Source organism: Carassius carassius, chromosome 41 (genome assembly GCF_963082965.1).
Source record: "Carassius carassius chromosome 41, fCarCar2.1, whole genome shotgun sequence".
NCBI lineage: Eukaryota > Metazoa > Chordata > Actinopteri > Cypriniformes > Cyprinidae > Carassius > Carassius carassius.
Window position 1 is genome coordinate 1,602,676 of NC_081795.1, and position 13,897 is coordinate 1,616,572.

At 38.8% G+C, this 13,897-nt stretch overlaps 1 protein-coding gene across 4 annotated transcripts in view; it reads right to left on the reverse strand.

The window, feature by feature from the left end:
- Positions 1 to 10,919, reverse strand: part of pdgfd (platelet derived growth factor d) — a 23,562-nt gene extending 12,643 nt beyond the window's left edge. Inside the window, exons 1-3 of one of the 4 annotated variants that reach the window (XM_059533942.1) lie at positions 10,108 to 10,919; positions 3,805 to 4,015; positions 2,672 to 2,849 (exon numbers count right to left, since the gene is read on the reverse strand). In XM_059533942.1, coding sequence (XP_059389925.1) covers positions 2,672 to 2,849; positions 3,805 to 4,015; positions 10,108 to 10,267 — 549 coding nt within the window. In that variant the 5' untranslated portion in view covers positions 10,268 to 10,919. The remainder of the gene's footprint in view (positions 1 to 2,671; positions 2,850 to 3,804; positions 4,016 to 10,107) is intronic. The other 3 variants (XM_059533945.1, XM_059533944.1, XM_059533943.1) reach the window with 3 other exon arrangements.
- Between the last annotated feature and the right edge of the window lie 2,978 nt (positions 10,920 to 13,897).

A 13,897-nucleotide genomic window follows, 5' to 3' on the forward strand; every position in this document is an offset into this window, starting at 1 on the left:
TTTTTTGCACCCTCTGATTCCTGATTTTCAAATAAATGTATCTCAGCCAAATATTGTCCTCCTAACAAACCATACATCAATGGAAAGATGATTTATTCAGCTTTCAGATGATGTGTAAGTCTCAATAGAGAAATTGACCCTTATGACTGGTTTTGTGCTCCACGGTAGAAAAGGTTCTCAATCAACACGCATAATGTCACTTTTTTTTTTAGCTATAGTCCATTATGAGCATCATTCCACTCATTTATGTATTTGTGCAATATACACCATAAGTATCAGTGCAACTATTTATTGTATGTGTATACACCTATGTTAGTATGCATGGCATGTTGTGTTGGAAGAGCATATAAAATCTTGTTGTAATTTAAATGCAATGACAATAAAGACATAATTCAATGAAATTCAAAATAGCCTACTACTTATTGATTTTGATGTTTCTGAATGTAAAACCAATGCAAACCTCATAAGTGGGTCTCAGACAGCAGTATTATGAAAAATAACAATTATTCTCTATATGCTGTGAACACGGTTAAGCGGTTAAAATAATAATAATAATCAAAAACTAAAATATACTTTTTAAAGAATCCTGCAGTTTAATAAAAACAAAAAGACACTAAGTATTGTATTGTTCACAAAATTAAAACTAAAAGCATTAAAACCCTTCTAACAAAAAAAAAAAACTTAAACAAAAATAAGCCCATTAAATAAAAAAATACAACTAAACAGAAATTAAGAAATTTGAGCCAAAAAAAAAAATTGTAAGTAAATTTCTAAGTGCAAAAGTCTGACATGTTCTCTGTTTTTCTCCGCTGCATATGCTATGAAAATACACTTCCCTGTGCTGCTACTCTCATTACATAAATCTGCTCCTGCGGCAATGCAAACAATAGGAGGAGGTCAGAGGTCACGGTCGATCTGTTATGATGAGGTTTCCCATCAGAGATAACGTCTCTACTGCTTCTGATGTCTCACACACACACACACACGTTCTACAGAGATGTCCGGAGCAGAGCGGGAATGTGGAAATGTCAGGAATACCGCAGATTCAGGGAATTATATATGACGGATCAAGCCGAACAAACTGCCCACCCCTGAACCTGAAGTCCAGCAGCTGCAGGGTTCAACCATGTGACTCGGGTTACTTTCTAAATATGTTCCTGGAGTTATTGTGCAGGATTCCTAAGTGCATGTTGTTTTGAAAAATAAATAAATAAATCTTTCATCAAAATATAACAACTTGATCTACCTCCGAAAGTCAATGAACTGTATTTTACAAGCACATGAAACCATGCTTAAGAAGGTCTATGAAACAAACAAACACATCATCTCAAAAACATCACAATAATCCACAGGACTCCAGTCCACCAGTTCACATCTGGAGAAGACAAAAACCTAATCTCCGATGGCCTGAGGGTGAGGACCTTTTCAGTAATTTTAATTTTTTGGGAGAACTATTCCTTTAATGAGCGTGTGACAGAACAATGTTAGCTGGCATTTCTCATTATAGTGGTTTTTTTCATGCAGGTGTGATAAAGACAGAACTAAACTGGGTGGATCTTTCCTCATTACATCAGTGTTTTTACAGCAGTAACATGTTCACGCCGAACACTCACTTCAGTCTCCCGGTCTCTCACTTTCTTGTACTGTCTGTCGCTCACATCTCTTTTCTCTCGTAGTCTGTCTTATTCTGGCTCAGAAACAAATGTCTTAATCAAGCCAAACTTTTCTAAGTTCATCTAAGGTAAATAAGCATTTCAGGTAAGATGATGTCACTTTACTTTTTACAACACCCTGTCAACCATCCACAGCTCCTTAGTATTGTGCCAGTGAGTTTTGCACAAGACCCAGTAAAGAATAAAAGCTTAATATGAAGTTTCATCATGGAATGACGGTAATGCACAAATTGACAGATTTCAACACAGAAAACATATTGCATATTTATGCAGACAGCAAGCAGCAAGGCTTTAGTCCCAATACATTTTGTAAAATATATAATCTGCTATCGTTCAACCATCCACTAGCATCCACTTTTTAGCGTGTGCACAAAAGTTACAGTGAATAAACCTGATATGAAACAGATAATTCTTGTTCTAGACTCTTTTTTTCGTGTGTGTGTGTAATATTTCATATTATGCTCTGGGTTGGTAAGATTTTTTTTACCCTTCTGCCCATTAAGGATGAGTCTCTTTGTTAAAAAAATAAAATAAAAATAATTGTAAAATATCTTTAAAATTTCAAATAAGTCTTTTCTGTGTGAATATATAATAAAATGTAATTTATTTCTGATGCTCCGCTGTATTTTCAGCATCATTCCTCCAGTCTTCAGTGTCACATGATATTCAGAAATCAGAATAATATGATGATTTACTGCTCGAGAAACATTTCTGATTATTATCAATGCTGAACACAGTTGTGCTGCACAATATTTTTGCGGAAACGGTGATGCATTTTATTTTTCAGGATTCTTTGATCAAAAGAACAAGCATGTGTTTGAGATATAAATCTTTTGTGAAATTATAAACGTTTTTACGGTCACTTCTGATCGATTTAATTTGACCTTGCTGAGTAAAAGTATTAATTTCTTTCAAAAATTAAATTGTACTGAAATTGTTATGCAAATGTTCTATAGAGGAGGTTAATGTGCTGTAACGCTCCCAGCAGTGAAACTCACCAGCAGTGAATAGCAGATTTTGAATCCTGGTTTTGCTACGAAATAATCGTCTGATTTAAAGGTGATTTTGATGAGGTTTGTTTTGGATATGATCCGTGACGGAGCTCTTTGACCACACCAGCGGCCCCAGATGATGGTGCTGGTTTCAGAAATATCCTCAACTTCCACATAATCATACCTGCAACACACACACACACACACACCTATCAGAACATCACCACATTAAGACACATTAAGTTTCTTTTCTGTCCTGGTTTCAGTTCACGGCTTTTTTCTCATCCTCTAAATTCACCTCATCTCTCATCTGCTTTATTTTCAGTCCCGATGTCTCGAGGCTCTTTATAAAGTATCAGATTCACAGTTAAACCTCTAACCTCAAGGACGAACCCGTAACCCGAGAGTCACTCCACACAAGCTGCGGTCAGATGCTCACTCTGATTGGCTTTCTGCTCATTAAATATTCATATCATGTTTTAACTCTTCAGGCCTTTATTTGTAGCCCAGAAATGCAGAATGAGAACCACAGGAATCTGTTATCCAAACCTGTTATTCTCTACCACGTGTTACAACATGATTTAACCATGTAGGACATACGCCTGGAGCTCCTATAAATGAATCAGATTTATAGCATTGTTAAGGGCTTTAGGTTTAGATGCTTGTTAAACTGTTAAATATTTTCTATATAGACCAACCCAAAGAGTCAAAATCACAGTCTCTCAATAGTTTAAACTGATCTAATTCATTCTTCATGAACTCATCCATCCCGAAGCTCCACCCTCACATGCAGACTCCATTATCCACCTACACTTAAGTCCTAAATAGTTCTAATTGTTTATTCATGTATTAATTCACTGTGAAGCTGCACTTTCACCTGAAAACTCCATTCTCCTCCTACACTTAAGACTTAAATACATCTAATTCATTATTCATGAACTCAGCCTTCCCGAAGCTCCGCCCTCACCTGCAGACTCCATTCTCCGACTACACTTTAAAACTTTTAAAAAGATTGAATTCTTTATTCACATACTCATTCATTCTGAAGCTCCGCCCTCAATCGAAAACTCCATTCTCCACTGAAAAAAAAATATAGAATTCATTATTCATGAACTCATCCATCAGAAGCTCCGCCTCACCTGCAGACTCCATGCTCCGCCTCCTCCAGTCCAAACTGAGCATCGAATTCCAGCAGGATGCGCGTGTGTGGCTGCGAGAGCAGTTTCCATGACAACAGCAGGTTTCGGGGGTAAGAGCTGGGGAAGCGCGGGCTCTGGACGTGACCTCCTCCGCTGACCATTATGACCTCTTCCTTCCGGTACAAGTCTGTGAGGCGATTGCTGTCTGTTACTGGCCACAACTTGGACAAGTTAGTGTGTTTACTCTCGGAGACAAACAAACACACACAGATATACACAGATACAACACGTAAAGGTTAGAATCCATTTCATTTCAGTTCATCCCAGTTCAGTTCTGTGAATTCAGATCAAAAATCTAATTCTCTTCAGGAAAATAGACCAATTAACTTCTCTTGAGGAAGCAAACTAAAATCCCTACTAATACCTGAACTGAGTTCACTGAAATGGACCACAGAATCTCAGAACACACACACACACACACACACACACACAGTAACACAAGAGAAGTAAATGGCGACAGGATTACAGAAAAAGATGCTTTTAGGCCACAAAAGTAAAATATAAAAAATAGCAGATGTTTTGCAACAGTAAAACAAAGATCATTTAAAGTAGGGATGCACCGAATATTCGGCCACCGAAAATTTTCGGCCGAAAATGGCCAAAAAGTGCATTTTCGGTTTTCGGCCGAAACACTTTTATTACCGAAACAACACGGCCGAAATGTTATGATGACGCAAACAGAAACCGCGACCTGCACGTGCACCTGCATAGCGCAGACCACGAGCTCCCCGCGTCATTCACTTCACACCAGTGGGTCTTAATAGAGAACATTCTCTCTATTCTTATTCCTTTATTCGCAGCACTAAAGCGTCTCCTAACAAAGAGATTGAGACGGACCACGAAGTGAAAACAAAGAAAAGTACAGTCTTTGTTAGCACACGTCTCACTGAGATCTTTTCGGATCCTCCGCACTTCATCGCGAATGTGCTTGATCCGCGTTATAAAGACCATTACTTGGACGCGGAAATATGGCAGAGCACACGAGAAATGCTCCAGGCCGCGCTGGATGCGGAGAACCCGCGTGGAGACGGAGAAGCGCCAAGCGCAGGAGACTGAGATCAGAGCGCAAAAAAAAAAAAGACTCGTCTCTGCATATATAATACACACACATATACATATACATGCATAATATCAGATTGTAGCCATATTTCTGCTAGATTCTTTGCTAGATTTCTGCTTTAATTTGATAAAAATGTTTATTTATGCCCTGGCCCTATTTAAATACACTCTCTCAAATATTTCTCAAATGTCAGGCAGATGACAAGCTCAACTGCTCAACAGCTAGATGGTTATCTGTCTGAAGTCCCCATCCCCAGAAGTGATAACAATCTCGCCTACTGGAGAAGTAATGCACTTTCTAGTACTACAGAGAAAAATTTCAAATGCTCTTCACCTAAATGCACTTTTTATGAGAGAACAGTTAATTTTAAAACCTTTCTGCAGGCCAGTAGGCCTGTACATTATTATTTAATATACAGATGAGTGGGATTAAATTTTAGTTTGAATTTTATTTTATACTGTGCATTGTTGCAATGTGCTTAATAAATATTTGCATAATTTGTAATTATGCATTTTTATGTTTTTTTATAATTTATGTAATTGTAATTATCTTTGAAACTTTAATATTAATTTATGCAATTGCAATGTTTTAATTTTAGTAAAGTTAGTACACGGTCATAGCAATAAATGCAATGGTACTAATAATTGGGATAATTTCTTTCTGTGTTTCGGTTTCGGTTTTCGGCCTTGGTTTTCTCTTTTTCGGTTTTCGGTTTCGGCCAAGAATTTTCATTTCGGTGCATCCCTAATTTAAAGTGACAGTTCATGAATCTTTAAATCAGACCAATGAGCACATCCTATCACTGTAAAAATAAAAATGAATGATACACTAATCAAAAGTGACGACATTGATGATGACCTGATCTGATGTAAAAACGATGCATCCATGATGATGTTTTCATTTCCAAAAGCTCCTTGACTCAGGACCCCCACAGCGTTCTCTCACACACACGCACACACACACGCACACACACACACACACACACACACACACACACACAGTGATTACTGATCCATGCATGCAGCAAACACTTGTAATTATGGCTATACTGCAGGAACAAAGCCACTATCCATCACCAAGAAAACCGGCTGACCAATGAGCTTTTAAATGAACTTAAACAGTAATAAGCCCACTCTAGCTCTCTCCCTCACACACACACTACTCTCTTATGTCACGTCTATAAGTGTGATACTCACAGTCTAGCAGCTTTGAGTTTAACAGCCTCATTTACACAATCTCACATGCACTGTACTTCTTTAGCACCAATTTGCTTCAACTTTCTGAGAGCGAATACACTCTTACTCGTCACACACAGTTCTCAAAGCTCTTAAAGTTTGTCGTGCTGAAGTATGAGCTGTCGTCTGTTATTGTGAAGGGCTAAAAAAAAATGTAATGCTCATGACAGGCATCAGGACAGAAGAAAGTAGGCTATGTTTCAAAACCCTCAATAGAAACAGAACCTCATGAGTAACTGACTTAGAATGCATCACAATAATCACAATAGCAATTCACAATAATCTAGTAAAATACACAACGCACATTAATTTGGTAATATGCTCAATTTATAACTCTATTTAATTAATTTTATCATTAAATCTGGATTAAGTGAACTACCAGTACATTTATAAATTAATCTGGTAATTTTTTTTAATGTGTTTTATTACCACATTCTGTTTTTAAGTATATTTAATTAGGTAATAATGTCAATTTGTAACTTGATTTAATTTGTTATATCATTAAATAAAAAAATGTGTACGTTTAAAAAAGTATGTTTAATTAAGTAATATGGTGCTTTTTTTAATTCAGTTTAACACATTTTATCACAAAGGTCTGGTATTAAGTCAATTACAAGTTTAAACGGGTAATAAATTAAATAAATTAAATGCCGCATTGGCAACGAACTGAAATAGGTTTAGACAGAAGCACTACAAATCCTAACTGGAAATAAATAAAACTAAGATTGAACTAAAAATAAAATTATATGTTAATTAGGTTTAATGTAACTAAAAAAAAAAAAGCTAATTCAAAAAATTTAATCAAACTATAATAATGTACAAACATTACTAAAATAACACTCTACCATCCTGTATGGACTGCTTTTACTGAGCTTGTTGCAATGCATTATGGGGGATACCAATTGAGTGCCTATGAATTAGTCAAACGAATTTGGTCTCAACTGAATCCTGAATAATGCCTGACCCTGTGTGTGAGTGTGTGTGTGTGTGTGTGTGTCCCAATGAAGGTTATTCTGGTCAGGAACTGCCCACTTTTTAATGTGTCTTTTAGGGTCAAGTTTATCAGAAATAGATGATACCACACTAACATACTTCCATAAAAATAACAAATTCAAACAATATTATGATAGTGAGCATCTGTAGCTGAAGGAATAACAAGAGAAACTCTTCAACAAGTGTCAAATATAATCTCATGACGGTGGAAACATTTCACCATTCAACAGATGTTTCAGTAAGAACTAAACCGTAACATCTGTCCAGTTCATAAAAACAGTAGATAATTCTCTCATGTTCTGTCTTTGTTTCTCTCTCGCGAAATTTCAACGATGGCATTTAATTTTCAGAGCTAGATGCCAAGAGTGAACGACAATTGTATTCTTCCATATTGCCCAGGTCATAATTGAATCAATCAAATCAATGCCCAAGAAACTAAATCTAAAATAAAAAAATAATGTAAAATAATATAAAATATATATTGAAAAATATAAAATATAATAAAAACAGAATAAAATTATATTAAATATAAAAAAATATTAAGTGAAAGAAAAATACACAAAAGAATAAAGAAATAAATTATTTTCCATAAGCAAAGTGGCCATAAAATTATTGCTTTTTTTCTTTGATTTTGGGTTGAAATATGATATTTCTCAACAGATAAATCATCTGAAGACATGAAGAATTTTCTAGGACAGGAGAACAGAAAGCATGCGTTTCTATTGACAGATAGAGGTCAGAGGTCAATCACGAGCTTAAAGCTTCATGACTTATGAGTGTAAGTGTGAGTGAGTGTGTGTGTGTGTGTGTGTGTGTGTGTGTGTGTGTGTGAGAGAGTGTCCCTGCCGTCAGACAGTTTCAGCTGAACTTACAGAAGCATCAAGACAGGACACATGCAGACTCCCACCCTGTGTATACACACACACACACACACAGTGAATAACTGAAGCCTGATGTGTTTTCTGTTAGAAATGATGAATGTGTGCTCGCAGACAGCTGTGTGTGAGATACAGACAGAAATGTGCAGAGTAAAGACACATCTTCCTGTCTGCATGGAAAAATGACAGAAAACAGGCTGCTGCACACGACTAAACGGAAACATCTTCAAACATTTACAATAAGGACTTTTTTCCTTCATGTACACATACACAATCAGACTACCTGCAAAAGATACACACACACATTGCTACAGGAACAACAATTCCTTCAACAATCCAAGAAGTGTGTGTGTTATGGGAAATTCCATACAAGTTTCCTCAACACTGATGTCTGGGGCACCCACACACACACACACACACACACACAAACATCACATCTGAACATTCACTGCAGGCCTCAAGACACCTGTTGGAGAACTAATACACACACACCTGAACTCAAAGGTCCCAAAATAATCAGATCAAATCTGATCATTTACATCATCATATTATTGATACAACCACTGTCTAATCTGTGGTTAAACTGAACATTTACATTGGTGCATTGGCTAAAAGCAACTTATATTGCACTCAAGCTTTTCATCAGTCCACGCATTCCCTGGGAATAAAACCTGTGACCTTAGCATCATACTCTACTGTTAACTACTGCTACAGGAATTGGTTAAGAATCCTCTCATCACACTCACTGACTCTCAGTGCAGAGAAGAGATCAGACATGTGACACAAGAGCAGAGACGAGAGCTGCAAACCTGTCATAACACGCTTCAGCTGATCACAACATCAACCAAAACTGAGGAACATTCATGCCTGCTCACATCCACAGTGACCACAGAAAGCATCTGCAGCACTTCAAAAAGTCTGAATGTCATTCACAAAATCACACGGAGCTGAACTCGTGGCACTTGTCTGAAGGGTTTTGCAATGAATTTTAAGCCAGTGCTGTCAAATTATTTCCGCTAGAAAATTTCTAAATGTCACTGCATTGGATCATAAAATACAAGTGACTTATTGTAAACAGACAGCACAAGCTATTTTTTACATGCACAGTATTGCATGGTTTGAAATTATAAAAATAATATATCTGGTGATGACCATGAATGCACAAATACAGTTAATGCTTGCTTATTGTTTTGACAAGGTTCCCTTAAAGTTATGCACAAATGTTAGTGGAATTTTCATTCAGCATTATTTGTTGTTTAATAATGTTCTAAGTATGTTAGCACAAAACATCTGTACAATATTCGTGGAATATTTTTTTCTTTAATGTTTTAGTTGAACATTCATCTAACGTTTAATAAATGTTAAAGAAGGTTCAGAGAACATTCGAAGGAAACGTTCCTTTAACGTTTGCACAACCAAGGAAACAAGTTTTTGTTTTTTAAACTTAAACATATATATAAATCAATAGATCGTTCATTTAATGCGATCTATTAAATGAATAATTTAGTTGAACATTCTTTAAACGTTTCTACTCGTTACTTTTGGATGTCCTCTGAACATTCTAAAACGTTCAGATCATGGTTACAAAATTATAAAAAATAGAATGTTCACGTAACGCGTGTTGTTGTTTTTTAACATTAATCGTTAAAAATGATTAAAACAAAACTTAGTTCACGGAATGTTTTTCTTAAACATTCTAAATGACTGTTTGTCAAACATTTTTTAAATGATGCTACTTGTTTCGGAAGGTTCAGAGAACATTCAAATGTAACATTACGAACATGTTTGCAAAAACGTACATGCGCATCACCAAGAAAACGGGTTTTCAGAGAATGATCAGAAATAACGTGTACATAGCCTAACTTAAAGGGAACGTTAGTAAAACGTTCTTAGAACATACATGTTTAGAGGGGAACACCTGCTCGCGAGGACACCTGTGTGAACCTGAGACTTCATACATGCACGAAAAAGTAGATTCAGAAGACTGAAAATGGGAGGTTTTGAGCGAAGATGACACTCGCTTTGACATTTCTAAGGGCCCTAATACTTTTGGGGTCACTGGATCTTCAGAACTCACCACTGCTGCGTGTGTTTGAGGTCCTCAGCGCTTTGGAGGACATCACCTGGGCCTGTGTGGCGTAGTTCTCACCGCTCAGCACCGCCATGAAGGAGCACACGAGCAGCCACATGATTTGGAACCGAGCCGCCCGCTGATCCGTGATCCAGAAGCGCCGCATGGACCCGGGGGTTCCACCGCAGCGCAGAGCGTCCGTAGATCCGGTGCAGATAAACCAAGCCGCGGAATGCAAAACCTCCGACTTTATCTGCTTCTGTCCCGTTTGACCCCGAGTTTATAATTCCAAGAGAATACTTTCCATTCCTTAAACATTGACGGAAACACGAGGACGCGAGAAAAGTGTCCTGGCAACTCTATCGCGCGCGGTGCCAAGGGTCTCCCAGAGTTCACACATCAAACTCCGGCTGAAAGATCGGGTTGGTGCGCTGCTGAGAGATGGAAGGAGAAAGAAAGGAAGCCCAGGAGGGCTGGTCCCCTTTCATCCAGTCAGGACGAGGAAATAACGCCCGTGGGGCGCGTTTTGCTGAGTGTTTGCTGGAAAACTTTCCCTCGGTGCGTAACACTGCCACTCTTTTCCTGTTTGTTTCGCCGCAAGGAAAGTTTTGAGCTTCCCTGAGGAGAAACAACGGGTTTCAAACATTCAGCAAACTGCAGGCCATGATTTGAATTCAGTGTTCAAACTCTTCCTCAATGAGTTATTAGAGTGTTTCCAAAGTCTAATGGCAAGGAGTATAGTTTAACAAGTGCTTAGGCTACTTAAGGGCTTCCTAATGAACAATTGCGCCTTATCAAATGAGGTCATTTCCGCTCTGGGATCTGAAGTATTGGCTGTGTTTGCTATGGAATAATAACTTGCTACTTTCTACACTGTATACTGCATACTAGGCTACTTATGTGATATATGCACAATGCAACGATTGCGCAAGTTGCGTCCATTTATCAACTCAGAATTCACATATTTTCAGTTTCAGTTTGAATGTAATATTTATTTCAAAATATTTATTAAAAAAATTATCATCTTAAAATTCACATATGTTGGTCTGCAGTTTTATGTTAAAGTTTGAAAGCAATATATTTTTTTAATTAAAATTATCACAATCATTACATAATTAGATAAGGATTAGATTATTAAGCACTCTTAATTCTATTTAAAATGCATTGATGTTAAAATTACAGTACTGCTCGTTTGTCACTGGAAATGAAAAGTCAAGTTGAAATGTCAAATGTCAAGTTGAGCGCAATGCATTGTGGGATAGTATGTGCAATATGAGATGTCGTTTAGGTTCTCAATGCATACAGAATATTTTACATTTCTAAACTTGTAAGCATTTATAGTCATTTCCAAAGAGAACATTAACTATTAAAATGTGAATAACTTGTAAATTTCTAGAATTTGGATGCACAAAATGCACTGCTTTGTTCATGAAAACATCCCCTTGAAGCATATATCTCATGCAATTCGAACTTATGTGACTAAATGAAACACTGGCTGCAGTAACAATTAGATTGGAGATTATGAATTCATTAAGTGTAAATGTGTAAACATTTAATCTGAATCTAAATATAGATTTCAGCAAGACACAAGAGATGATATCATCCGTAACAATGTAGGGGAACGGATATGACTTGTTCGTGGCAGGTTCTCACATACATTTTGTGCTAAATCTCAGGAAACCCCTCAGAATTCAGGTTTACGTCTGAGTGAGGGTAATAAAGCTGGTCTGATCCAGACTGTGCCCGCTATTCCCAGCCCGATCCTGTTCTGAGCTCAGGGTGTGTCACGATTTACCCCCTGAGGGACGCTTTGTGTGAGGTGTGTGTGCTTGTGTGTGTGAGGTGTGTGTGCTTGTGTGTGTGCTTGTGTGTGTGCTCGTGTGTATGAGGTGTGTGTGCTCGTGTGTGTGAGGTGTGTGTGCTTGTGTGTGTGAGGTGTGTGTGCTTGTGTGTGTGCTTGTGTGTATGAGGTGTGTGTGCTTGTGTGTGTGAGGTGTGTGTGCTTGTGTGTGTGCTTGTGTGTGTGAGGTGTGTGTGCTTGTGTGTGTGAGGTGTGTGTGCTTGTGTGTGTGAGTTGTGTGTGCTTGTGTGTGTGCTTGTGTGTATGAGGTGTGTGTGCTCGTGTGTGTGAGGTGTGTGTGCTTGTGTGTATGAGGTGTGTGTGCTTGTGTGTGTGAGGTGTGTGTGCTTGTGTGTATGAGGTGTGTGTGCTCGTGTGTGTGCTTGTGTGTATGAGGTGTGTGTGCTTGTGTGTGTGCTCGTGTGTGTGAGGTGTGTGTGCTTGTGTGTGTGAGGTGTGTGTGCTTGTGTGTATGAGGTGTGTGTGCTTGTGTGTGTGCTTGTGTGTGTGAGGTGTGTGTGCTTGTGTGTGTGAGGTGTGTGTGCTTGTGTGTGTGAGTTGTGTGTGCTTGTGTGTGTGCTTGTGTGTATGAGGTGTGTGTGCTTGTGTGTATGAGGTGTGTGTGCTTGTGTGTGTGAGGTGTGTGTGCTTGTGTGTGTGAGGTGTGTGTGCTTGTGTGTGTGAGGTGTGTGTGCTTGTGTGTGTGAGTTGTGTGTGCTTGTGTGTGTGCTTGTGTGTATGAGGTGTGTGTGCTTGTGTGTATGAGGTGTGTGTGCTCGTGTGTGTGAGGTGTGTGTGCTTGTGTGTATGAGGTGTGTGTGCTTGTGTGTGTGAGGTGTGTGTGCTTGTGTGTGTGAGGTGTGTGTGCTCGTGTGTGTGAGGTGTGTGTGCTTGTGTGTATGAGGTGTGTGTGCTTGTGTGTGTGCTTGTGTGTGTGAGGTGTGTGTGCTTGTGTGTGTGAGGTGTGTGTGCTTGTGTGTGTGAGGTGTGTGTGTGAGGTGTGTGTGCTTGTGTGTGTGAGGTGTGTGTGCTTGTGTGTGTGAGGTGTGTGTGCTTGTGTGTGTGAGGTGTGTGTGCTTGTGTGTGTGAGGTGTGTGTGCTTGTGTGTGTGAGGTGTGTGTGCTTGTGTGTGTGAGTTGTGTGTGCTTGTGTGTGTGCTTGTGTGTATGAGGTGTGTGTGCTTGTGTGTATGAGGTGTGTGTGCTTGTGTGTGTGCTTGTGTGTGTGAGGTGTGTGTGCCTGTGTGTGTGAGGTGTGTGTGCTTGTGTGTATGAGGTGTGTGTGCTTGTGTGTGTGAGGTGTGTGTGCTTGTGTGTGTGAGGTGTGTGTGCTTGTGTGTGTGAGGTGTGTGTGCTTGTGTGTGTGAGTTGTGTGTGCTTGTGTGTGTGCTTGTGTGTATGAGGTGTGTGTGCTTGTGTGTATGAGGTGTGTGTGCTTGTGTGTGTGCTTGTGTGTGTGAGGTGTGTGTGCTTGTGTGTGTGAGGTGTGTGTGCTTGTGTGTATGAGGTGTGTGTGCTCGTGTGTGCTTGTGTGTGTGCTTGTGTGTGTGTGTGTGTGTGTGTGTGTGTGTGTGTGTGTGTGTGTGTGTGTGTGAGGTGTTGTGGGTAAGCAGGGCCAGTCTTCATAGTGTTGACACAGAAACTCTAGCGTACATCCTGATGTTTATCTTCATGTCTTTGTATTTCTCTCTCTCACACAGTTTATCTAAATGTGTTTGTACAGGAAACAGTCTGTTTATATTCTCCCTTTGTGCTAAACACACATTTGCACAGCTACACTAATGGACAGCACATCTTATGAATGTTTTATCCAGGAGATACATGTGTAATTTTTTATGCTTTAAAAAAAAAAAGTTTTAAATCTATCTCTAACATCCTCTCTCTCTCTATCTCTCTCTCTCTCTCTCTGTATTGTCCTGAAAGAGTTAACGCTCAGACAGTCTGGAATGATTCCCGG